The following is a 27627-nucleotide window of genomic DNA, read 5'->3' as shown; positions in this document are numbered from 1 at the left end:
GCATAGTTTATCAAGCCATCACTCCTATACTTTCATAGCAGAAGAACTGTAAGTCTAATGTTTCAGTCTAGCTGAAGAGCTGCATTAGACTGCCTGCAGTTACAGCTTTAGGAGGAATGGAAACAAAAGCAGGAGCAATTTAGAAATGCAGCTTTATGATGCCAGGATGCATTTGATACCAAAGACTATCAGTTACTGGCATGAAACGATCAAATTTCATAAAGTGACATTCGACAGCAGTGGAGGAAGTATTCGAATCCTAAACTACTCGGGTGCAAGTAAAAGCCTTCTTACAGTTACATAGATAAAAGCAACCCGTATATCATCGCCAGAGTACCACTAATAATAAAAAAAAAAGTTCTCCGTGTGGGAAAATATTTAATTAGGTTATTATTGATCGTGCATTAATGTAAAACAGGATTGTGCTGTATAGCTAACAGAGGCAATTTCTAGCTGCAACAAATGATAACTTGCATTATACATGAATCAGATTTTTAATAAATACTGAGAAATATCACAAGTACTCTGGTTGATAACAAGAGCAGTTGCCAGTTTTCTGTCAACCTGGCTCAATTACGAAGGTTGTATGTTGCACTGTGTGAGAGCTTTAATCTTGTAAGCATTTGTTAAACATGAAGTTTCCAAAAGTAACTATTTTTTAGATTACTGAACGGGCATAAGGAGACACAGTCCCAGACTATACAGTTACTTATGGAATCTTTATAACGTGGATGGGATTTAGGTGTCACGTTATAAGAGCAATATGCCGGGAGAGAATTTTCTATGTGTGTAAACCATCGACTGTATACAGTGGACATAGGCTACAATATCCTGAGAAATTTTAATTTAGAATTAATCCTCTTTTCAGCATGAAATCAATAAATCAATCTCTCTGCATAGTGAAGGTCAAATTATATTGATCAAAACATGCATTTAACCAGATGCATGTTTGGAACAAAACAAGGCAGATCTTTGGTGCTTGGATACTACCGGACAAAAGAAGTGCTGCATCTTTCTTTACAGAGAGAGAGAGAGCGCAAGGCTGCGAGAGCGAGAGAAACGCGGACGTGACGTCACTGTTAAGTACCCCTGTAACGGTCTATCTTCCGTCTACCAGCCAAGCAAAAGCGTGTAAATCGCTCTTGGGATTTCCTTACTCCAAACTCGCCTCTGGTTGTCACCGCGGGCTGACTTGACTCTGCACTAAGAGGTAAACCCCACCGACTTTAAACAGTGGAAATTCACGCAGCGGTTGTGTAAATGTGCCTCTTTGCTCCCGAGCTTCTCCAGAGGCCCTTGTTTACATCTCGATCCCCGGACTAGAGTGGATGAGAGGCGGAGGCACAGCGGGAGGGGAATGAGGAGGAGGGGTGGCTACCTGGCTAGCTCTTATGTTGTCAATTCTTGTTGGGGAATACATTAAAAGTGTTGCTTGAAAACTTTTGCAAGTGTGTTATGAAGGTGTTCAACAGTCGTAACTCGTCCGAGTCGTGGCTTTGCAATTGCGTGACTTCCTCTGCTCAACAGAAATACCAGTACGCTAGCCAGGGAGCTAATCCGGCTAACGGTAAGTTAGCCAGCTGTTGTGTGGATTTAACTTCAGAGGCGCTTTGAGCCGAAACGCTGAAGTCCAGGAACGACCGGGTGCTTATTTGCGTAATTTAATCTCGACTCTCCGCTACCCTCATCCTCCCACAAGACCTGTTATCAAACCTGTGCTGAGTCGCTGTAATACATTAGCCTAGCAAGATGTGTGTCACCCAGTTTGCTGCCTATTTTTATCCTGGATCGGGTGGAATGCGAGCGTTCGTCTGTCTGCCGGGGCCGACTGGCAGGCTTTCCCGGCTAACCTTGTTTTCTGTCCAGTGGCTATTTACAAAGTCACATTTTGAACACCGGTACCAGCAGTCGTCTTTGATCCCGTGTCTGTTGATCAAATCACATGTCGAAATAAGCCTACTAGAGGGGCCTTTGTGCTGTCACTGTTTTAGTTATCCTCAATGTATTTTCCGTTCAGAAGTGGGGGATTACTTTGTATTACACGGCGAAGACACACGTTTTCTCCATAAGTAAAAAAAACAAAAACCGCAAGCTTCTCGCCCATATTTTTAAAAAACGTAAAGTTCTGTGCAGCGTTGGTTTTAGAAAGTAAATGCAGTTTATATAAAGCATCTGTCTGTGTTAGACCCCAGCCGATATACTGGGGGTCCAATATTAGTGGCTAGAATTAGGTAGGAGTTATCTATGCGTATTGGTGTTTATAATATGGAAGCTTGTTTCCAGCACTGATAATGAAACTTTGGGGCATTGCTCCAAAATTTGTAGTTGTTCATATCAGTTCATACCAGAACTCGAAATTCTGATATGACCTGAAATGATGGCTTAGCTGTGCCTGGCCCAGTGGTGCAAACAAGCTTGCATATTTATGACTCATAAATGAAAATGTAAAAAGTAAAGAAGAGACTGATGAAACACCTTTCACCTCTGCTATGAGTGTTATCGTTGCATACTTTGACCACCCGAAGGGACTTGTTAACTTCACTGTTGGCAACACACATTTTTGGAAACACTAACATAAACAGCTGATGATGTTCAGCAGAGCTAAACGGAGAGTAAACGCATAGCTATACTGAACAGATGCTAATGAAACATCAGGAAACATCAGGAAAGTTCATCCTTGGGAAAGATGTGAGAAGCTGAGTCATGTAAGTGTAACTGAACTATGAACCCTTGAAGTTAGGGACCATGGATTTAATCCAGTCACAGCCATTCATCTTAACATCATTTTCCTTTTTTTTGTTTTCTAGCTTGTCAGCTATAACAAGATTTAATTTTCTCATTAGACCACATTTTCTTGTAAATGAACCAAATTTGGAAACTAGCAATTGGTCTTCCTGACTTGTTGTGAGGTATGAATCCATTTAAGTGTGTTATTGAGAAATTTTCACAAAAAGTCATTGCAGGCTCTCCTCAGTGTGTGAACCACCAGGTCCTCTGTTCAGAATGACTTTAATCACGAAGTCAACATTTCATCCACACATAACGAAGACAAATTAATACTAAAATCCACCATCTACCTTCCAGTTAAAGTGTATTTAATCACATCTCACAAAGACTGTTGCCAGCTTGATGCAGTTCACAACACTCTAGGAAAGTCAGTATTGTTAACGGTCAAAAGTAACGGTGGTCAAATTCATTTGACCCAGTATCGCTATCTCATCCATCTGTGTTCCCCAAGGAAGAAGACATGTGATTAGGTTATGTGGTTCATTAGTTCATTCCAGTTTACTTCAGTTTGTCATTAAACTTTGGCACAGGCATTTTTTCATTGTTTTTTTTTTTGTCTTTTATTTATTTAGTAACAATCATTTTAAATCAATTGGTTTGTTGGGGAAACATTTTAATCTGTGTTTTATTTATTTCCTTTTTATCAGAACACAATTTTCTAGAGATTATGGGACATTTGCTTTCTACCACATTGAGGATGATAACTGATCATTGTATTGTATTTTGACCTTGTGAGCCAATGTTCCAAGGTATTACTCAGAGATTCCTAGAAAAGATATCATGGTAGTAGATGTTTGACAGCGGTGAAAGCCCTGTTCAACCTTATCTGCAGCTTATAAGCTTTTATGTTTTCAAATATGATTTCTATTATTTTATGGTTCCTCCCTTTTTCTTTTTTCCCCCAACTAGAGTTTATTACTCAGGCTTTTTTTAATTTTATTTTTATCATTGTTTATCTGTCAATACATGTTTGTTTTGTTTGTTTGTTTTGTTTAATTTAGCTTTGCAGTATGTAATTTGTTTACAGAATTATGTAGTAATAAAAAAAAGAAGGGATTTATTTACAGTAGTCTGCAGAAATCAAGTTTATTTGTCAACACAGTCTGAACTCTCTTAGCCATGCTTTGTTGTAATTTCTTAAAGTAGTCTTCAGAAATAGTTCTCCAGGCTCCTTGAAGACATTCAAAGCTCTTCTTTGGATCTTGGATGCCTTTCATTTTGTTCTCTTGTGTCAAGATGATCCCACTGTTTCAGTAATGTTGAGGTTCGGGCTCTGGGGAGGCTGGTCCATGACTGACAGTGTTCCGCTGTGTATCAGATACTTTTCATCTGCCATTAATCGTTTTTTCGGCCTGCCACTTGTTCGTTGGTCCTCAAATTGTTTAATTTCCTCATGTTTTTGCCAATCTATGCCAGGTTTTTGGGTTATAGCATTTTGGGAATCACCTAGTTGGGGTAAAATATTATTTTTATGCCTGACAAACTGTGTTATCTTTAGCATTTTTTTTTTATAAGGAAACAAATTATGTGTTTTTGTGACAGGATGCTAGTATCAAAGTGCATGCAGGTACAATTAGTTTTTGCCAAGTTGTCTGTTATGTATAGACACAACACTGGTTCATATCCTGAGTTAGGCGCCTTCTTTAATGCTTGAATGATTTGTAGGTCAGTGTTAAGAAACTTAACAAACAAACAGAAAAATCTTCTGGAAATAGTCAAGCACAAGGACTGGGTTGAAAATAAGTGAAAAAGCAGCCAAAAAAACCCCACAAAACATTCTTTGAAAGATCTTCAGAAAACCTGGAGAACTATTGCTCGAGAGCACTTTAAACAATTACAAGAAAGTCCGGCTCCTTCAAATGAAAAAATAAAGAAATGATGGGTGGCTGAATGCTTTTGCACAGTACTATAGATTATTTACGTGCTCACTAGGGCAGGGCAATATGGGTAAAAATATTTATCACAATATATATTTGAAAATTTTCCATAGTGATATAATTGATGCGAGACAAATACTTTACAACTCCACAAATTTATTAGTGCAAAGAAAAAACCCCATCAATGTATTTTCACATAAACAAGCAGCTGTTTTTTTTTATGTGCATTAAAGCTATATAAACATTTAACAGTGCAAATGCAAATTCCTCACTGACAGTTTAACCAAAAGGCATTTCCAGTGGAAATTGGCCGACATATCCTGAGCATAACCATAATAGGGCTGGGTATCGTCACTGATTTCTACAATCGATTCGATTCCAATTCACAAGGTCCTGAATCGATTTGAATCGGGGAAATTGTGACTCAGACAGTCAGAAATATTATAATTCTGATCACACATCAGTACATTTCCATATTTTTTGTCTATAAAAAGAAAGCTGACACTTGCGAGACTTTATCAAAGGTGTGAGCATCACAGCAGATGCCTTTGTCAAAGTAACTGAGGATAAAACACAGAAATCCTGGCCTGGGATTTAATAGCAGATGACCTTAAAAATATTCTGCAGTAGATCAAAAATGAAAGAAAACCATTAATCAACATATGAACATTACCTGATTCTGCTGAAGTGAAGCAGAGCAAAGTTAGAGGTTTTATTAGAGACGCAGCTAAGCGTTTTGCAATTTTGCATAATTTTAAAAAATTTTAATTTGTTCAGCAGGCCTATTGAACAGCAGAAATGAGACTTTCTTGTCGGAAGTAAGTAAAAGGAAAAAAACAGCGTCCGACAGCGCTATAAACAATGGTAGACTTGTGCGAAATAAGCAAGCGAATAATGCAGAAAACAGATTTTTAGATGTGAAACTGTTCGTGAAGTACACTGAGAGAGACAACGAGCTCTGCATGAAGTGTGATTTTTTTTTTTTTTTTTTAATTTATTTTTTTTATCGTGGTGGAAGCAAAACAGGAAAAGTAAGAGGGAATTCATGATGATGTTTATGTGAAGCGTAGTTTGGATCTTCTTTTGCTGCTGGTTCAGTCAATATTGTTTGGAGAGAGATCAAACCTGTAGCTTCAGAATCTAGCGCAAAAAGGACCTAAACACAAAGCACGGACCCGCCGAAACATCAGAATCATTGAGCTGTCGGCTTTCAGCCCCGACCATGTCCGTGCCGTTGGGTGAGAAAGGCGACATCTCACTGATTCTGATCCGTCGGCGGGTCCGCGCTTTGTGTTTACATCTTTGTGCAGAGTCCGTGTACCTGCTCTCATTTACTGTTTTAGCTGTTTGGTGGTTGTTGAAATTTTGTGAGGTTTAACCTGAGGGCAAAATCGATTCAGGATTTTAATGAATCAATATCACGTTATCCAAATGGTAAAATGGCCTGTATTTGTATAGCGCTTTTACTAGTCGCTAAGGACCCCAAAGCGCTTTCCACAACCAGTCATCCACCCATTCACACACACACATTCACACACTGCAAGTGTCAGTGCCAGAATCGATTTTAATCGATAATCAAAACCCACCCCTAATGTATAATATCCACAAAACTTAGAGTCTATACACACACACACACAATGCGGTAATATTATGTTGAAGCAAAGTACATAGTACTCCGTGAGCCTCCTGACTACGGTAGCCGTAACGCTCCGACGACGCATCAAGCGGTGCGGCTTCGTAGTTTAGCAAAGTCGTACTAAAACATTTTTTGACAAATTTTTGAGTGCCGGGTACCACATAAAATAGGTTCGGTAATAACGACGGCCCGCTTGCATGCTCTACCAAAAAATGTGCTTTGTTGTGTATCTGACGGACGAAATCCAAACCAGTTCCACACCACTGAAGTTGCAGCATTTTTACAACCAATTCTGGTTCATCCGTTTCATTCAATGATCCGCTTTCGCTCTTCTCATTCTCCGTCGGCGCCATGCTTTTTCCACCATGTGCATATGAAAACAAAGGCACTGCGCATGCACGTTTTACCCATATTCTATCGCGATATTTCATTTTCTTATCGTTGCCTAACATTATACCGGCATTACCGTAAAATGTATGATATTGCCCAGCCCTAGTGCTCACTTCATTGTACGTGTTTACTTTGTTGAAATGGAGAAAATGGCATTAGAGACTCTCACCAAAGTAAGAAAGTCAACATTGAGTGGCTTAGTGCACATGTTGTGTCACTGTATTTTACCATGTGATAATGCAGGCATCGTCTCTAGATTTACTTATGTATTTATTGTCTTTCATGTACACAAATGGTGTTTGTAAATGAAACTTGAAGGGAGAGGGCAGGCGTGGACAAACGGCTTGTTTTGGATTAAGAAGCTAGAATTGCTCATTCTAACTCTCTCTCTTTTTTTTTCTTTCTTTTTTTTTTCCATTTTCCTTATTCAACTCTCTTTTTCCCCTTTTCTCCAGTCTTTTTCTCCTCAGATTATCCAAACAAACCTTCCAAATGAGTGACGGGGAGTGTGACTTCTTTTGCTTCTTCCGCTGCTGCTGAACGCGCTGTGTATGCGCTTCAGGCAGACAGGAAGGCACGGTGTCTCGTAGAGTGAAGTGGCACGAGAAAGTGGAAACAGGGCAGCGAGAAACGAGGAGGTGGCGCATCAGTCAAGCCATTTCAGCTCATTGGACGAGTAGGATCCGACAGGTAGGCGGGTAGTCTACCTGTCCGGGTTATCAAATCAGTCGACTGGATGTCTGTGGACATGAATAGCCAGGCGTCGGATAGCAACGAGGAAGACTTCGGGGTGAACTCAGAAGAGGAGGATGAGGATGATGGAGGAGAAGAGGAGGATCCGGGTGATATTGCAGGATACTACGACGGAGTGGCCAGTGACGTGGAGCAACAAGGCGCCGACTCCTTCGATCCAGAGGAGTACCAATTCACCTGTCTGACCTACAAAGAGAGCCAGCGGGTGCTGATGGAGGAGGTTAACACTGTGGCTGCCGCACTGAAGGTGAGTGGAGCTGCACTCTTCTCAAAAACATTGGTTTAGTGTGTGAAATCAAAATCTGAAAGGCAAAAGCAGGGTGCAAGTGTGTTTTGGTTGTTTTGTTTTTTTTTGTTCCCCCCCCCCCCAAGTTAGATAATTCAGTATGGGTCACCCTCATTTGTCATGCCTCATATGTCATGTTATTGAAAATATTACAAATCTAATTCTTTCTTGTTTACAAAGTTTCATAAGAAACAGTAAATCGCAGGTACAAAGTTATCATGGATCACCAACAAAATTGCAGTTGGGTAAATTTATCTAATGAACCAAATTATTATTTATTTATTTTTCAATTGGAGCAGAGACTATTGGAAAGGTGGATAAGAGAGAAACAGGAAATGTTGCAGAAGAGTCAAGGAAGGCATGCGGTGGCATGCAGTCTTGCATCCTTCCTCATGCATGCTTTACTCATGCAGCCCCCTTGGCTTTAAAAACAAAAGGAAAAAAAAGAAAAAGGCAGTGTTTCCAGTAGTTAGAATTCAGCTGATGCAGACTAGCTTGTGGTATGTGTTACCCGTGGGAAAACACACCTTAGAACAATGTTTCACATGTTCATGTGTGAAAATAGATGGCACAGCGTTTTTCAGGGGCCATTTACTCTGCTCCTAATGTCATTAAGATGTAGTTTTCAGCCAAAATCTTTCATGGCATGCATTTTTAATTTCTTTTTGCTATTTGGGCTGATTGGGGCCCGATGAATGTAAAAACAAAGACTTATAAGATTTTTATTTTTTTTATTTTTTTTTTTTTTACATGACTTTTGTTCTTGAGAAAAATTAGATCCACATATGAGGACATTCACTTTAAATTTCGATAGAACAGTGGCAGTATAATGTTCTCGTAAGTGGATGTCAGGCTCTTGTAGAGCAAAATTTAGTATTTTGGTCTAAATAACCCAAAATGTGATGTTCACATATGTGGACACCAGGTCCTAGGAGGTTAACTGCAAAAGACCTTTTTGAAAGTCTAGATCACAAAACTTGCTGTCAGAAGGTTCCAGGCAAACATAAAAAAAAAAAAAAAATCACCAATACCAGTCTTTTGAACTGATGGAATGTAAAGTAAAACATTTTGACAATGAGTGAAGGTTTGATTGTAGGAAAAAGGGCGACTAATTGAAAACATCTCCTCTGCTGTTAAGTGCAGGGATGGATTTGGGCGTGTGTTGCAACTAGAGGCAGTGGATTTACTTCAGTCGTATTTCAATAAATTCTTGAAGCAATTATTAGTATGTGTTTAAAAAAAAAAAAAAAGACAATGGCTTCAACTGCTCTTGTTGTAAAAATACTTCGAAGTCTAAAAGGGGCAGGGTTGCAGATCAAAAATCAGTGGAGAGACCTGAAAAGTGCAAGAATCATTCAGAAGGTGTTTGCAGTCAAAAACAGGCAGAAATTCCCTAAACAAGAAGTGAAAACATTTACAAACTGTGATACTTGTCAGTGGGATGCTATAAAGAACGGAGAACTTTGTAGCACTTTTGGTCTGGGCTGTAAATCTTTTTAAATCTGTAAAAGATTTTTTTTTAAAAATCTTTATCCCTTCAGGTCACCTGTTTTGGGTAACATTGCTAAGTCGACAGGTTGTTTTCCATCAACATGTTACTTTGCTCACAGTTCCACACAGTCAAATTTGACAGCTGCACAGCACAACTGCAGTCCCCTGTTAGCAGAGCTGAGGCATGTGTTTTTCTTGATGGCACTAGGTGAAATAAACAAGTATGTCTCAGTGCCTTTGCTGGAATAAGTCCTAAGGGGTACTTTAAGAGTTTAAAACACAAAGACAGTGTTACATTTAAGAAGACTTGGAGTGTCTTTTCTTTATTATAAAATTGTAATGGCATTTCTTTTATCGTAAGCTCAGCTCATCAAATCTCGACATTCACTACTTTGAACGAACTGTCTACTTTTGCCACTAAGTCGCTTGTTATGTAGCAGAGGTCTTACTAAGGAGGAAACCTTTGTAGGTCAGGACCTATAATGCAGTGTTTTGAACATCAGCCAAACTTGGATCTGAGTCATTTGTAGAATTACACACAGAACTCGAGTAGCAGTCTTTCAACAAAGGGAGTCACGCACCAATCGTTTAAGCAATCTTTTATTTCTTAGAATTGGACATGATCGAAGCAACATCTCAACATCTCTGCGTCCCTTCTTTTTCCCACAGGTTGTACCGTCAGTAGCAAAACTGATCCTAGTGCATTTCCACTGGCAGGTTTCACAGATATTGGACAGGTATGTCTCCACTGCTTCTCATCTTTGCAGAATTTCTTTTACACTGTCTGTTCTTCACATCCATTTCTCAAATTTATTTTCTGCCCTTGCACTTTCTTTTCTTCACTGTTTTTATCTCATCATCTTCCTGTGTAATATCACTCTGCAACTGCCCCCCCCCACACACATTTTTAGTTCGCTCTGACACTCTTTTCTTTTTCATTTTGTGTTGTTTAAACTGCACAGACTAGATGTTTGTTTTGTTTGTTTGTTTGTAGTTGTTGTTTTTTAAGCCCATCATTTTTTTTAACAACTTATGGCAGACGGTATCAAAAAAGTTAATAAACTTAAATTACAGTTACTTTTAGTACTCATTGATACTTAGTAACACATTCGACTTGATATCTCTTCAGGCATTTAACATCCACTTCTTTGTTGATCAACTTTAATGTGCTGTTGAGTTCCTCATTTGACCTCTGCTTTCCACAGATATAAGTCCAACTCGTCTCTGCTCTTGTCAGACGCTCTGGTCCAGCCCAGCAGCACGTGCAAATCAGTCACTGTGAGTGGGGTATAATCATTTGTTGTCACTGATTCAACTCTGTACTCATATCTGCATCAAAGTAACTGTGATTGTAATGCACCAGATAATCCACTTGTACTAACACAGCTGATCAGAGTACTCTGGCTTTATATTAATACGTGAAATTTTGTCTTTGTTAAATCTTTATTTAAAAAAATAACTTCTACTTACAATAAACTTCTTAGCTCAATGTATTTTTATTTTCTTTATTGTCTTTTAATGTGTATTTGTTGTTTTAAACGCACTATATTAATAAAAATGACCTTTGACTGCTCTTGTCAGAAACTTTGAGCTTACTAACAAGCTCTCTGGTTCATCAGGCTGATAATCTCGATTTCTGTTTCAGGCCCCTCAGTCCCTCCAGTGTGGTGTGTGTCTACAGGTCGTACGGAGAGACTCTCTGCTGGCACTGCCCTGCCAGCACTCCTTCTGTAAAGCATGCTGGGAGCAGCACTGCACCGTACTGGTCAAAGATGGCACGGGAGTGGGTGAGTACACAGCAAGCGTGTTTGTAAGCATCTCTCTAGTCATCAGAGCGGTTATTAGAGTGGGAGTGAGTCACAGTTTGTTTGATCAGAGCTCCCAAACGTCTGTTCAAGAATCTGTATGTCTGCACTTTGTATATTTATGCGCTGGTATGTGTATTTGTCCACTAAGGGTTTCATCACAGTTTCAGCCTCTGATCTGCCTTGCTTTACTGCCAAACCAGCGTAGTTTGCAGAGTGGTGTTTAATTTGCGCTACATCAGCCACCCAGCAATACCATGTTTACTAACAGAAAACACTGCAAATCCCGGATGTCCATATTTATTTGTGCTTCTGCACGTGTGGAAAATTAAAGAATGTCTTTGGACTTGGAAGATAAAGGTGGTGTAATGTGACCTTTTGATGATTTCCATCTGGTGTGGAGTTAAACAGGCAGACATGCTCCTGCAGAAGCCTCATTTATCAGTGTGTGTCTGTGAAAGAGTGTGCTTGTGTCAGCAGGATGGCAGATGGGTGTGTGGGTGTGTACATTGATCGTTTCTAAGTTTTTTTTTGAGCATTATACTGTAGACCTGTGCCAGATACCTTTCTTTTCCATGAGCGGTTACTGCTGCTCCTCACTGTTACTCACTCAGCAGACGAAAAAGAGAAACCAGTGTAGCCGCAGGACGAGAGGAAGACCTTACACTCTGACAAAAAGTTGGTAAATCTAGTTACAAACCTATGTTAGCAACAACTAGATGAAGTGAAGCCTGACGATCGCTCCTGTGACTGAGAGAGGTCAGACACCTAAGCTGAGATCCAAATGATCAGAATAGTCCAATATTTGGGTTCAGCTCTTGTACATTTTATGTGTGATAAAGTGCATAGTTTACCAGGCTCCCTGTAGCTGCATGTGTGTGGGAGTGCAAATGCTTTAGCAGTGAAATGTGTGAGGATGTTTGTGTGCACGTCCCTGTACTGCCTTTAACAGTCTCTCTGATAAAGTCAGTCCATGTAACCAAGTCCTTCTCAGTCTGATAAGTGTCTCTATGTCAGCTGCACTAAGGAAGGGTCTGTGGTGACAGATGACCCCAGTCTAGTTGTAGGTCAGTGTAACACAAGAAACCAGCTTACTTAGGCCAAACATGGCTGCAGTGGAACTTTTGGATGGCTGTAATTAAATTTAAAGAGTGGGTTTATTTGTACTATTAAGCACACAGAGGTGTTAGAAGTCACTGTCTACATCTTATTTGTCTCGCTGTCTGTGATTTAGGACTGTAATAAATGTGCATGTGTCTGTGTGTTCAGGTATCTCGTGTATGGCTCAGGACTGTTCCCTGCAGATGCCAGAAGACTTTGTCCTGCCACTGCTGCCAGGAGAGGAGCTCAAGGACAAATACAGACGCTACCTCTTCAGAGACTATGTCGAGGTCTGTGACAGTCTCTGTGTTTGCTCAGATACTGTGTCAAAGTCTGCATGTATAGTGAATGAGAAGCATCTGGAGAGGCAGTGAGAACTGAGTTGGCCTATTTGTGTTTGCTTTGAATCAGTGAATGTTGAATCAGTGAATGTTTGAATCAGTGAATCAGTGAATGGATTTAAAGATGGCGCCGTTGAGGTCGGCTGCCGTCACGACTGCTCCGACCACTTTTTCTTTGTCTTTGTTTTTTAAGTTAGTTTTCAGCGTTTCTAAATCGGCAAAATCACCACCATTGGGTACATTAGGTATGACAGTGACACTCTTGTTTCTATTGGTTTACAATGTACTCACAATTCGAAGTTTTTAACTCCGGATCCGAGCTGGCCGAGTGAGATCTTGAGGGAGAACAAAGGGAAGCGGCGGCGGCCTAGAGGGAAGCGAGCCGGCGTCAGGAACAGGCTGAGAGCTCGTGCACACCGCACACCTCTGCCTAGCATCCTGCTCGCCAACGTCCAGTCACTGGAGAACAAGCTTGACGACCTCAGGGCCAGGGTAAAGTTCCAGAGAGACATTCGGGACTGCAATCTCCTCTGCTTCACCGAGACATGGCTGAACCCAGCGGTGCCGGACCACGCCATCCAGCCGGCCGAGTTCTTCTCGGTTCACCGCATGGACAGGACACGGGACTCGGGGAAGTCAAGGGGAGGCGGCGTGTGTTTAATGGTGAACAACAACTGGTGCAACAGTGCGAACGTTGTTCCTCTCACACGCTCCTGCACACCAAATCTGGAACTACTGTCCATCATGTGTCGTCCTTTTTATCTACCTCGGGAATTTACATCGGTCATTATAAGTGCCGTTTATATTCCACCACAAGCAGACACGGTCACCGCCTTATGCGAGCTGCATGAGGCACTCACACAGCACCAGACACAACACCGGGACGCTGCGCTTATTGTGACGGGGGACTTTAATAGCGCCAACCTCAAACGCGCAGCGCCGAACTTTTATCAACACATCTCCTGCCCCACCAGGGGTGAAAGGACACTGGACCACTGCTACACTACGGTCAAGGACGGCTACAAGGCACAATCCCGCCCTCCGTTTGGCAAATCTGATCACGCCGCCATCTTCCTCATGCCAAAATACAAACAAAGGCTGAAACAGGAAGTTCCGGTTCAGAGGAAGGTTGCGCGCTGGACGGATCAATCGGTGGCCGCGTTACAGGACGCACTCGATGACGCAGACTGGGGCATGTTCAGAAACAGCTCCGACGATGACGTCAACGTGTTTACGGAAGCGGTTGTGGGATTCATCGGGAAACTAGCGGATGATACCGTGGAGACAAAGACTATCACAACGTTTCCCAACCAGAAGCCGTGGGTGGATAAAACCATCCGCGACGCTCTGAGATCCCGCACCGCTGCCTACAACACGGGACTCACGACGGGGGACATGGACCCGTACAAAGCCGCGTCATATAACGTGCGGAGGGCGGTGGAAGAGGCGAAGCAGCGCTACGGGAGGAAACTAGAGTCACAACTCCAACAGAGTGACTCTAGGAGCCTGTGGCGGGGACTAAGGACAATAACGGACTATAAAGCACCAACAACCGGTATGACGAACGCGGCCATGACTCTGGCAGACGAGCTGAACACTTTCTATGCTCACTTCGAGGCTGCAGCTAAGGACTCCAACAATGCTAGTGTTAGCGGCGCTAACGGCTGCAGACAGGAAGATACTGCCAGCACCGGAAACGTGCTCGTCATCTCCGAGCATGAAGTAAGGAGAGCCTTCAAGAGAGTGAACACCAGGAAAGCAGCAGGACCAGACGGCATCCCAGGTCGTATCCTAAGAGACTGCGCATACCAGCTAGCTCCTGTGTTCACTGAGATATTCAACATCTCTCTATCTCAGTCGGTGATCCCCACATGCTTCAAAGAGTCCATCATTGTTCCTGTCCCGAAGAAACCCCACCCTGCTTCTCTCAATGACTATCGCCCTGTAGCCCTCACCTCAGTAGTGATGAAGTGCTTTGAACGCCTGGTCAGAGACTTCATCATTTCTTCACTACCAGACACACTGGACCCACTACAGTTTGCTTACCGTCCAAATCGTTCCACAGACGATGCCATCTCTCATCTCCTCCACACATCACTCACTCACTTGGACACTAGAAGGGGGAATTATGTTAAAATGCTCTTCATAGACTACAGCTCTGCATTTAACACCATAATTCCCTCCACACTCACCACCAAGCTGGAGCATCTGGGACTCAGCTCATCTATGTGTCAGTGGATCTCCAACTTCCTAACTGGCAGACCACAGGCAGTAAGGATGGGCGGACATGTCTCAGCCTCCACCACTCTCAGCACTGGAGCCCCCCAGGGGTGTGTTCTGAGCCCCCTGCTGTACTCTTTGTACACATATGACTGTGTGGCCACTACCAGCTCCACCACCATCATCAAGTTTGCTGACGACACCGTCGTGGTGGGCCTGATCTCTGATAACAACGAGACGGCCTACCTGAAGGAGATTAGGAATCTGGAGAACTGGTGCCAGAGGAACAACCTCCTTCTAAACGTCAGTAAGACAAAGGAGCTGATAGTGGACTTCAGCACTAAGCAGGAGAGGAACTACCAGACCCCCGTCATCAACGAGTGCCCAGTGGAGAGAGTGGACAGCTTCAAATACCTCGGAGTTCACATCACGCAGGACCTGTCATGGTCCTGTCACATCAACACCGTGGTGAAAAAGGCCCGTCAGCGTCTCTACCACCTCAGACGCTTGAGAGACTTCCAACTGCCCTCCAAGGTGCTCAGGAACTTTTACTCCTGCACCATAGAGAGCATCCTGACGGGAAACATCTTAACCTGGTTCGGGAACAGCACCATGCAGGACAGACGAGCTCTACAGAGGGTTGTGCGGTCAGCTGAGCGCACCATCCGCTCCGAGCTCCCTGACCTGCACTCAATCTACAGCAGGCGGTGCTGGACCAAGGCCAGGAAGATCGTGAAGGATCTCAGCCATCCCAACAACAGACTGTTCTCTCTGTTGAGGTCAGGAAAGCGATTCCGCTCCCTGAAGACCAACACAGAGAGACTGAGGAGGAGCTTCTTCCCGCAGGCGATACGGTCTCTCAATCACACCACCACACAGTACTGACCCACACATACAGTTCTTACACACACACTGGACATTCTGGACATTGTTTCACTTCATTACTTAAATCACGCTGCTGTTATTGTGTATATGCTGCTGTTATTGTGTATATATTTATTTATATTTCTTCATACATTCTTATATAGTTCTATATTGTGTATTTTGTTGTACAGTTATTTTATTTTCAACTTTAATTTATATATTTTATCTTATTCTCCCAGTTAAATTTACCCTTCATTCTAATTTGTGTTGTACAGTTATTTCATTTTTAACCTTAATTTATATTTTATTCCTTCCTAGTTAAATTTACCCTTTTTAATTTTTCATATTTATTTCCTATCTTATTCATAGCCTTTTCCTTTTTTGTTTTCTTTAGGTCACGAGCAGTTGTCCAAGCATTTCACTACATATCGTACTGTGTATGACTGTGTACGTGACAAATAAAATTTGAATTTGAATTTGTTACACACACAGCGTGAAATCTGACTTCTTTCCTGTATATATGTCTGTCTCACCAACTAGGTATCTTTGTTAATGCCAATTCTTATATCTCAATCAGACAGTCATTTCCAGCAATCATTCCCTCAGATGATAAAGAAATACATCATCAGTTGAAATTAATTACCAAGGTTGTCTTATGTCAGATACTTGTGCCTACATTGAAGGTGAATTCATTAATTGTCTCTTTGTGCTTTCTGCAGAGTCACTTCCAATTGCAGCTGTGTCCAGGTGCAGACTGTCCCATGGTCATCAAAGTGCAGGAGCCACGGGCACGTAGAGTGCAGTGTAGCCGCTGCAGTGAAGTCTTCTGGTAAGTGACACATTGAAGTTACAGTAAGAATTTCACACAAAGTAGATTATTCATTTCTTTTGCTGTCTAATTAAAAGTCTCATTACTATACTGTTGTTTGTTTGTTTGGGAGGGGGGTGTTGTTGTTTTGGATTTTTTATTTTTTTTTATTTTTTTTGTGCTGGCTATAAATCCTGCTAAGTTAGTAGAATAACATGCTGCTAAAAATAAAAACAAGACAGATTACTATTATTTTCTCACAGATTTCACTGAAACTCTGAAACTTGATTTTAATTATGTTTTTATCGAGGCTCAAAACATTAAAAACTTGCACATTTACAGATATGCACAGAGCTAACAGTCTTTCATGAATTAGTAAATTGGATCATTGTTTCACATACAGAGGTTTAACTAAAAATTATCCTCCGAAGTTTTTCCCCTTATGTGACTTTTTTTAAAATTATTATTAAAATCTTTATTTTATGAATCCAAAAGCTATGGGGTGAATTATTTGCAGAATTTGTTACTTGTTCAGACTTTATGTGGTGGAATTATGTCGCTACTGTAATTGGTTCATATTGTTTTTCCTGAGAACTTTACTCAGTTTTAACTTCGGTCTGTTTTTTATGTCACTGTAATCAGTGAAGCTTATCACTGTCTTTGTTTGTTATCTTTTCCTCAGTTTCAAATGCCGTCAGATGTATCATGCACCCACAGACTGTGCAACAATTAGGAAATGGCTGACCAAATGTGCAGACGACTCAGAGACTGCAAACTACATCAGCGCCCACACTAAAGATGTAAGAACATCTGCATGTAAACACACTGATATGCGCATGTACTGTAACTGTTGCTTGCACACACTTGTGCGCCTGCACACCTACTTTCGTTTTGAACTCTCCGTTGGTCACAAATCTTGCACAGTTTGAAAATGTAATTTGTATAAACACTGCAGATTTTCAGCTCGGAGTAGGAAGTTAAGAGCTCTGTTTGTCTTCTAGTGTCCTAAGTGCAATATCTGCATTGAGAAGAATGGAGGGTGCAATCACATGGTGAGTCAGAGCTGAAATTCACACTTTCCCAGAACACAGGAAACACTAAAAATACATTCACATTCTGAGAGCTGCTGTCCTCAGCTCTAATCATTTGCCACTTGCGTGAATCATTCCAGAAAGATGTTACTTATTTGTGTTTGCTTTTCATTTATTAAAGTCTCTAAGCTGTATGTGTGACAGCATTGTGTTCATTAGTCTTGTGTGATCTGCCGAATGGCTTTGATTCACGGTCCTAGTGAATCTTAAATTGTGTTTTCAGGTTTCTGGTTCACTAATTTGACTTCCTCCTCTTTTTTTCTTTCTTTCTTTGTTTCAGCAATGCTCCAAGTGCAAACACGGTAAGTTGGCTGTCTCAAAATGTCACACCTCTTCTATGATTCAGAGGAGGATTCTGTGGAGCAATTTGCATCCATCTGGGATAATGATTGCATTTCCAAGAAATTTCCAGTCACGGCTTGCTACTATGTTCTTGAAAACAAAACGTTAGGAGCTGCGGTTTGGCGGACTAGCAGACACGGCTTCTTCTGAGCTACTCCAATTATCAGTTACACAAAAATGTGGTTAAATCAATCTGTCATTCATTGACATAACAATATATTATCACATCATCCTCTTTAGACTACTAGAAATAAGAACTGAAGTTATAATTATGGCTTTTTTTTCCTCTCTCTTTTTTTTTTTGGTTTACTTCTGTGTACTGTGAAGTCAACATGTGCTGTGGAGAGTCCATAAATCTGTTTTGTTTTTCCTCTTGTGAAAGACTTCTGCTGGATGTGTCTTGGAGACTGGAAGACCCATGGCAGTGAATACTACGAGTGCAGTCGCTACAAAGAAAATCCTGATATAGTCAACCAGAGCCAGCAGGCTCAGGCCAGAGAGGCCCTCAAGAAATATCTCTTCTACTTTGAGAGGGTAAGCTGTTTTTCCGTAGAAAGGCTCCAGGTTAAACAAACCTGACTTTTTATGTCCTGTTTCCAAACACTCTGATACAAACCTTTTTTTTTTTTTTTTTAAATTTCATTTTCTCTGAAGTTTTATTGGGTTGACAGCTTCTTACACTGTCAACAAACCTACAGTTTTAGACAAGAGGGAGCTTAACATTGTATAAAAGCTTTGTGGGACATTGGAAATTAAAAGATTCTGCACCCCATCTAAAGTGTCGTACTGCTAGAAACAAACTAATATTTAATTTTTTTCCCACCAGTGGGAGAATCACAACAAATCTCTGCAATTGGAAGCTCAGACATACCAGAGGATTCAGGAGAAGATCCAGGAGAGAGTAATGAACAATCTGGGAACCTGGATCGACTGGCAGTACCTGCATAACGCTGCAAAGCTACTGGCAAAGGTACTGTGGCTGCATGCATGCATGGGTAGTGAGTTACAGAGGTGGAAATGCAGAAATGGGGAAGCAGATGCACATAGGGGAAAAAAAATATCAACCGTGATCTATTTATTCATTTCCTTTGGGCTGAATCACAGTTACAATTAAGTTTGAGCTGCAAATAACTCAACATCTTTGATTAACTAGAATTCACAAACACACTGAGCATGTGGTCTCCCGGCATATCAGTGTAAATGTGCAAATACACTTTTAACACTGCACTGATCAACTGGTTCCTTTCTGCTTTTAAAGGATTTCAAAGTGAAAATCTGCTTTGTAACATGTCTATGAAAATGCCTCACATGCAACATATGTGCTGCTTGGGTTGAGTATATACAGATGGTGATAAAGTTTAACTTTGTGATGCTTAAAGTTTTTAAATCAAGGTTTTACAAATTTGAGTTTTTGTGTGCAAAGTAAAATAACTCAAGTAAGCCTGTGCAGTGTTGTGATTGCATGTTGTCTTGTTCCTAGTGTCGCTACACACTGCAGTATACCTACCCTTACGCCTATTACATGGAGTCGGGCCCGCGCAAGAAACTGGTGAGAAACAAGCTTCAATAAATGATCTAATATCAGCTGTGATTTCAGTGCCTTCCTTTTACTGTCCTACCACTGACTTTGTATGTGTTCAACAAATGTAATTGTGACTTCAGTCAGATTTCTCTTTGGGTGAGGGAAGTGATTCTTTTGACCTGACGTTTGTGTTCCTCCATGTGTCCTCTGTAGTTTGAGTACCAGCAGGCCCAACTGGAAGCAGAGATAGAAAACTTGTCGTGGAAGGTCGAGCGAGCCGACAGCTACGAGAGAGGAGGCGAGGGGGAGCTCAGCGCCAGTGACAGAGGGGTGAGAGAGTATACTAAACAATGGGAGGGAGGGGAAATGCATTAGGTGTGTAAGACAGGGAAAACTACAGGATGAGCCATGGGAATCTGTTGCTGGTTTCATTACATCCAAGTAATGACAGCACATGAAGCATGGTGGAGTATTTATTTGTTGTTGAGTTGATTCCCAAGTAAAATAGGTGACTTTTTGTTTTAGGCAAGTCCATGGCTCATTAATTTGATAAACAGTGGATCTCAGACACAAGGGAATAACTGATCCTACTGAGATCCATTAGATGGTTCAGTTCATTGATGAGTTTTGGATTTCAGTGTTTCATATGATTTTTATTGACAGAAAAGTATTGTTTTTTTTTAAATAATAGTGAGTGATTTCTTTTTCTTTTTTTTCTTTCTTTTTTTTTTTCTTTCTTTTTGCAGGATCTGGAAAATCAGATGCACATTGCTGAGCAGAGGCGACGCACGCTGCTGAAGGATTTCCACGACACCTGAAGCTCCATCGCGACTGCAAAGCACCAGCATCTTCCTCTTTACTTTCTTCCTTCCCTGCCTCCTAACCTTTACTTCCTTCCATGACCACGCCTCGGTGCAGTCATACTTTACCCCCTCCCTCCTTTTGCTTCACTGCACTCACTTGTTTGCTTCCATCTTTCCCTCCCCCTCACTTCCATAAGGCTGCAGGGCCACAGAGTGGCACGATTGTATCAGCCGTACCTCTTCATCATCCCCACCCCGTTTACAGGTTTTTGCCTCAAAGCATCACATTTACCGCGGTTACACTGGTTTCAGCATTTCAGATCTGATCATGTAGGTCAAAGCTCAGAGGTCTTCTGCCAGCTGCTTTGCTTTTTATTTGTCAGTAAACATAGAGACACTGGCACCAGCACCTGAAAGCAGAGTGAAGCCTTATGAAAAGAGAGCAGAGCTGCTTTTTGCAAAAACTTGCTGGTGACCTTTTGTGGCATAATCTCTAGTCAAACTGCCATGAATGGAGAAGCTTGTGTTCTGATAGAGATGAGGAAAAGCTGGGAAGAGGATTTTGTTTCTTTTATTTATTTTTTTCTTTAAGCAGAAGGTGCAGATGGGTGGTGTTACAGCGACCATAATGGCTAGATTCCACTTGATGGTAGTTGCACATGCGAAGCTGAAATTTAGTTTCCTCTCCAGATATTTTTTGGGGGAAGAAAACACTGAGTGTAGAAGTTCTGTTGTTGGGGTTTGTAGTGCATCATCTTCTCACTGTTGGAGAGTGATATCTTCAATGATGGGTGGCACAGCCCTCTCATATGATGCAAGAACCTGCATCATGCTGGAGGGAAGGTTTCATTTCTTTAACAAACACTTGTTTGAACATTCACTTCTTTAGATTCAGTCACTAGTTTTTTTAAAGTAAACACACCTTCCCTCCACTGTTTTGTCTTTTGCTCCAGCAACCGCTGCCAGCAAAGAGTCGTTATGGCCGAAGTAAAACTACCGAATCGGTCCCGTTCTGGTCTCCGCATTCTGATGCTGTCGCTCAGTTGTGCTCAGCTAATCTAGATCCAAGCCGGCGTGATCCCTTTCTATTGCAAATCTAGCATTAGCACCTCCGCTGATCAGATCATGAAGTTGTTATGAAGCTGTGAGTGTAATCTCTGCCATTTACACACACTACAGCACCTCCCACTGACATGGCATGCACACGCCCACACACTCACGCTCAAACACTCCGCTGCAGAAAACAAACTGTTAATTTTTCTCCTCGTCCCATCTCATGCTCTCCTCTTTCTTTTCCATCATCCCCCTATACTTTATTTTGCCCTCGTTTTCTCTTTTTCCTTTCCCTGCTGACATTGTTCACTTTTCTTCTGGAAAATGGCTCTTCATAGATAGATTGTTTTAAAAAAAATTGAAAAAAAAGAAAATACCAAAAAAAAGCTGTAATTTTCAACGGTTGTACATTAATACAGAAATAGAGTTACTGAGAGAGTTTTTAAACCGGATCCTGTCTCTTGTGTGTTAATTACAAACACCACTTCACACAGAATTTCACTTAAAGGTTTAAAGGACAAAAAATCAAGTTGTTTTGTTTTGTTGTTGTTTTTTTATTTTAAGGAATTTTAATTATTTTAGTTTTTTACTAAATGAAAGGAGAGTGATGCGGCGCTGATGCGGACGCTCCACCGGTCCGTCGTGGTGAAGAGGGAGCTGAGTGTAAAAGCGCAGCTCTCAATTTACCGGTCGATCTATGTCCCTGCCCTCACCTATGGCCACGAGCTGTGGGTAGTGACCGAAAGAACGAGATCGCAGATACAAGCGGCGGAAATGAGCTTCCTCCGAAGGGTGGCTGGCCTCTCCCTTAGAGATAGGGTGAGACGTTCGGCCATCCGGGAGGGGCTCAGAGTAGAGCCGCTGCTCCTCCACATCGAAAAGGAGCCAGCTGAGGTGGTTCGGGCATCTGACAAGGATGCCCCCTGGGCGCCTCCTGGGTGAGGTGTTCCAGGCATGTCCCACCGGGAGGAGGCCCCGGGGCAGACCCAGGACACGCTGGAGAGATTATATCTCTCGGCTGGCCTGGGAACGTCTTGGTATTCGCCCGGATAAGCTGGAGGAGGTGGCTGGGGAGAGGGAGGTCTGGGCCTCTTTGCTTAGGCTGCTGCCCCCGTGACCCGGCCCCAGATAAAGCGGAAGAAGATGGATGGATAAAGGAGAAAATATGATTGAGTTAATGATCCATCCTTAACAAGAAGTTGCACTCTGATTTCTAAAAACAAACAAATAAAACATCTGAAATGGATAAATACACTTTGTTTTTATAGACACTGCCAGCATATGGTGTCTTACTGGAAGAAGGCAACTGCCATCAGAGTGTACACTGCAAGCAAGACTTGTTTGTGGTCAGCCACAATGTTGATGTGTGGGGTACGTGTCAACAGTTCGATGAATCCAATCCACTGACCTTTTTACCTCATAGCTATCATCAAGGTTATTTGTGTTACAGTAGCACTCCTGTGGGCCTGGAACGTTTTAGTACCTGCTTCCAAAACAGTAGGAACCTCCTAGTCACTTGCTGCCTATTATATCTCACCCTGGGGTGACACAGCAACCAGGTAATGTTACCTCACCTGCCAGTGATTTCAGTGACATGATTGATCTATATAGGACTTAAGATCTAAATTTTTTTTTCCCTCACACTGTGCTGTCAATGTGAATTAGAGGAGTCTCGTACACAGCAGGGGATGGCTGTAACTCTGAAGGTAGAGGATAATCTGCTAACAGGAAGTTTTGATCGACTAATGGTGGTTCAATCCCTAGCTCCTCCAGTCTTCGTATCAAATATCTTGGGCAAGATCCTAACCCTAAGTTGCTCTCTGATGCATCCGTCAGAGTATTAATGTGTGTGAGAATGTTAGATAGAAAGCACTTAGGCATACAAAAAACAATGCTGATGAACGGGTGCATGAGGCGTGTTGTATGAAGCACTTTGAGTGCGCTCAGAGAGTAGAAAAGCGCTATATAAGAACAAGTCCATTTACCAGAGGTCATTCCTACACCTGCAGTGTGTCATTATTTTGTTTCCAACACAGTCATACCGGTAATAAAACAAAAAAAACAACAAAAACCTTTTTAAGGTTCAAAGGTTTTCTGTATTGGTATATTTAAAAAAAAAAAAAAAAAATTCTGATAAATGCAACCTCAGGTAAACTAATCTTCTAATTATTAGGAAAAATACAGAAGGTAAGAAGGAGTTTGGCGTCCCCAGGACATGGACACCTTGCAGTCATTGAGTCAACAATTGCCTCCTCTGTATACCAAAGTATTCTAGTGTAGGATGTGAGGTTAGACACACATCAGTGAGAATACAAAGTGCAGCAAACATTCAGTCCATTAACACAAAAACAAATAATGCTGCTAAACAAAAGCTTCAGCTGAGACTGTAGCAGGATCTTGTAACATGACTGATCACAAGCACAGCAGCTAATCTACAACAGACTGACTGACAAAATAATCAAGGTGCCTCATCCGAAGCCTCTTGACTGCACTGCTGTAGCTGGACCTACAGAGAGATATGCATGAACTAATGCTACCAACTCTCAATGAACTGAATCAACTCTGTAAAAAAAAGTAGGCCAAAATTCCTCCACAACAATGTGAGAGAGACTAATAAACCCATAAAGAGAATGAATGCTTCAAGTTTATGGCTGCCAAAGCTTCTATGAGCTACTGAATCCTAGCATGCACTCTTTCACACACTGCTGAAGTTGTTTTTAACTCAAACGATTTTATTTTTGTCCTGATACATAAAACTTGACAATTAAAAAATGTTTTGAAAGAGTCTTTCAATGAAGACATACACGTTTTGTTAATAAATATACATATAAACAGGATTAAAATGATATATTCACAATCACTGTAATTTTTCGGGCACTGCATTGTTGACACAGTGCAGAAACCCTACTCTGACATTATCAGATTGGCACCTTGTTAAGTGCAAGGCCCACAGCGTCTGCTACAGCCTAAAATAGATAAGTGTAGTAGTGGGCAAAGATGATATCCACTGCCCCACTGCTCTGCTTGACCTTGCATGTGTCCTGGTTTCATATTTACACAGTAACATAGCTTGTATAGGAGGAAGAGGGCACCCTCAAGTGTTTACTTGGAGCAGGCACATTTTTTTTTTTTTTTTTTTTTTTTTTTTTTTTTTTTTTTTGGCCTGTCCCGTTTGGCTCTTTTGCCATCAGAATTGTTGTCTAAAGGCAAAGAAAGATGCCCAACGGATTTACTTTACCAAACTGACCATCCCAGCCTTGCCGTAATGGTCCATTTGATTCACCTTTTATTGTTTATTTTATTTTCACTTACTGAATACGGGACAGACTTGACTGGGGGAAAGAAGGGGAGAAAGAAAGAGGGAAAGAGAAACAGCTGAGAAGAGGGACGGGGGAGAAGGGCAAAAGACAAAAACCAACAGAACGGGCAGAGAAAAAAAAATGCATATATCAATCACCTGGATCACCTGCTGAGAAAGAAAAAAGAAAGCAAGCAGAAGAGAACAAGAGTAATAGAATAAACAACATCACAATGATATATGGGAATATGACAGTAAATACTAAATGTTAAACATTATTGTGCAGCACATAAGATCAACAGAACACAGTGTGCTTTGAGGTAGGAGCCAAAAAGGGTGTAGTTTGTGGGTGTGATCACCCGTGTGTACACCTGTGAGCATGGACGCGCTTGTTTTTTGTTTTTTTAAAAGGTTCCTTCATGTAATAATCTGCTAGAGGGTGTGGGGGGGCCACAGCCCCGTCCTCCAGGGCGTGAAGCAGGTGTGGAGGAGATCAAAACTCCAGACATCCAGAGGCCCCCAGAACACAAGAGACCAAGGAAGACCAACAGAGGGGCAGCCGCGCCACTGTCCCAGAAAGAGCTGAGGAGAGTCCCAGATGAGGGCTCACTCAGCAGCTGCGGAGCAGAAGCCAGGGGGAGTTGCAGTGACGCGCCCGTGAGCTCCGCCGGCAGCCAGCTGCGCCTGAGTGACCGAGCCCCAGGCCGAGAGGCCGGGGGCACCCCACCTCCGAAGTGGCCCGAGCGAGCCCCAGGCTCCAGGCCCCGATAAGCGGCCGCCAAGGAGTGAGCCGGTGTGTACCTGGACGCCCATCCCCGGACACAAAGAACCACCAACGCACCGATGTCTGAGGGGGTCCGCCACTGGCAGGGGAAGTGGTGGTAGGGGGAGATAGGCCTCCAAACCTTGGAGGGCCTGAGATGTCCCCAGAGAGGTGGCGCCTGACACCCAACCTGACATATAGACACAGACATACAGGCACACACAGATACAAACATCCATTCCCACCCTCATGCTCTCATATGCACTTACTCCACACTCAACCAACGTGGAGACAGACATAAAGAGACGTTGTACACACGATCACACTCCCCAAGCGTACTCTACAAACCGGGTCTAGGTGCCCCCGCCCCTGGAGGGGGGAACTGCACCCAGACCCAGGTGGTGTTTCCCTTTTCCCTGCGGTGGGGGGAGGCAGACCGCCCCGACTCCGCAGCGGCAGGAAGGCTCCACACTCCAGACCGCAGTCGGACGGCCAACTCCTCCTCCTAGTCCTAGCCCCCCTGCTCCAGCAGGTCGCAGAGAACGGGGGTGAGAGAAGACTCCGAACCTCCCTCCACCCGCTCATTGTAATGTTGATGCATGTGTGTTCTAAGGTGCATTTAAAACCCAGGAGGGCTTGGAGCTACCTGCCAGAGAGCAGCAGGTAAGTGCATGGTCCCTCCTGCTAGCCCTCAATGTCTACGTGTATTTAAAATTGAGAGGTGGGCAACGATGCCAGGGGTGGGGTGTACACCCTGATGGTACTTTGGACTCCGTGTATCATGCCCACCCCCAAGATCCTATATGTATGTGTAATGAGAGTGTGAGTAATGTGAATGTCTAAGTTGTGGGATAAAATTGAGGCAGAGGCAGCCAGAAGGGGACAGAGGGGGGGGGGGGGGGTAGCCTCCTCTGCACCCTGGTGACATACCCCTACTCCAAGGCCCTGCATGTGTGGGTGGTTGTGGTGGAGCGGGAAGAGGGAGGCAGCTGGAGATGGGGAGGGAAGGAAGGGAGGGGCAGGTGACCCCTCCCTGGGGCCAGCTCCCCCGCTGACCCCAGTAGGCACCCCCATACTCCGCGACCCGCCAGGGAAAGGGGGCCCAGGCCCATCCAGACCGGGCCCAGTGCAGCAGCGCCGCCCGGCCCCACAGAGCCCGGGACAGTCCACCCAACCCCACCACAGAGAAAACTGCACCCACCCCACCATCCACTCATCTTCCAGACTACATAAGACAATAAACACCCAGGCTGAGATCTTCCTTGAAAGAGTCTTTCAATGAAGACATACACGTTTTGTTAATAAATATACATATAAACAGGATTAAAATGATATATTCACAATCACTGTAATTTTTCGGGCACTGCATTGTTGACACAGTGCAGAAACCCTACTCTGACATTATCAGATTGGCACCTTGTTAAGTGCAAGGCCCACAGCGTCTGCTACAGCCTAAAATAGATAAGTGTAGTAGTGGGCAAAGATGATATCCACTGCCCCACTGCTCTGCTTGACCTTGCATGTGTCCTGGTTTCATATTTACACAGTAACATAGCTTGTATAGGAGGAAGAGGGCACCCTCAAGTGTTTACTTGGAGCAGGCACATTTTTCACTTTACAACAGTGTGTGGGGCTGATGATTGAGCTCAGATTAGCTGAGATTCATTTAGCTTTATGAAATTCATCAATTTTGTCCACTATACCAGTGCAGCTTACAGTAAGATAAGAAGATTTGGAGATCAAGTTAATTTTAAAACCCCAGTCATTTATAGACTACTAACTGACCAGCAAGCTCGTTGTATGAGCTGTCAACTTGACGAATAAACTTACCAGATTAAAGAATACATTTTGTTACTATTGTAATAATTTAAAATATGTAACCACCATAGGTTACAACTTGTAGTCTAAGCATTTATTTTAACATGTCCTTCCTTAGCAACTCTTGTTGCCACCTGGAACTTTTAAAAGGTGCTCAGAATACCTGGGGACTCTTTTGGTTTGAACACCTTCGGGAAAAAAAAAGGTTGGGAAAGACGCTACCGCATTTAATGTGTCACTCGTTAACTTGTAAACTCCAGCCTTGTTAGACACCATTACATTTAAATAATATGAATTGAAATAATTATTTTCTGTTGGGATAACCTTGCCATACTGTTTCATCTCCCAGTGTACCCTGTAGGCAACAAACTAGAAACACAACAGAAATCAGTGCAGCTGGATTTAAGCAGCATTGGAGCCCTAAAAATGTCAGAAATCTGTGTGTTATCTTCAAAGGGTCTACAAGTCACCAGTATGAGAGTAAATACAACTTTGTATGAATACTGAAGAGGAGCTTCATTAAATTCTACAGCAATGAAATAATATATATGAGGGGGCGGATCTTCCGGATGTGACGG

At 42.5% G+C, this 27627-nt stretch overlaps 1 protein-coding gene across 1 annotated transcript; it reads left to right on the top strand.

The window, feature by feature from the left end:
- Positions 1–1052: 1052 nt before the first annotated feature.
- On the top strand, positions 1053–21622 carry arih2 (ariadne homolog 2 (Drosophila)). The gene is made up of 15 exons (XM_085393675.1): positions 1053–1210; positions 7146–7690; positions 9890–9957; positions 10426–10498; positions 10866–11007; positions 12295–12416; positions 16271–16380; positions 17042–17159; positions 17361–17411; positions 17731–17752; positions 18175–18326; positions 18619–18762; positions 19273–19341; positions 19528–19644; positions 20061–21622. Exons 2-15 carry the CDS (start codon positions 7427–7429, stop codon positions 20130–20132), a joined length of 1524 nt encoding a protein of 507 aa, XP_085249801.1. The 5' UTR covers positions 1053–1210; positions 7146–7426; the 3' UTR covers positions 20133–21622.
- Positions 21623–27627: the final 6005 nt, after the last annotated feature.

The sequence above is a fragment of the Rhamphochromis longiceps genome, linkage group LG20, assembly GCF_057381845.1.
Source record: "Rhamphochromis longiceps isolate RC_006_pf linkage group LG20, R_longiceps_female_GT1.1, whole genome shotgun sequence".
Lineage (NCBI taxonomy): Eukaryota > Metazoa > Chordata > Actinopteri > Cichliformes > Cichlidae > Rhamphochromis > Rhamphochromis longiceps.
The sequence above is the reverse complement of the archived record's forward strand: the minus strand, read 5'-3'. Positions and strand labels throughout refer to the sequence as shown.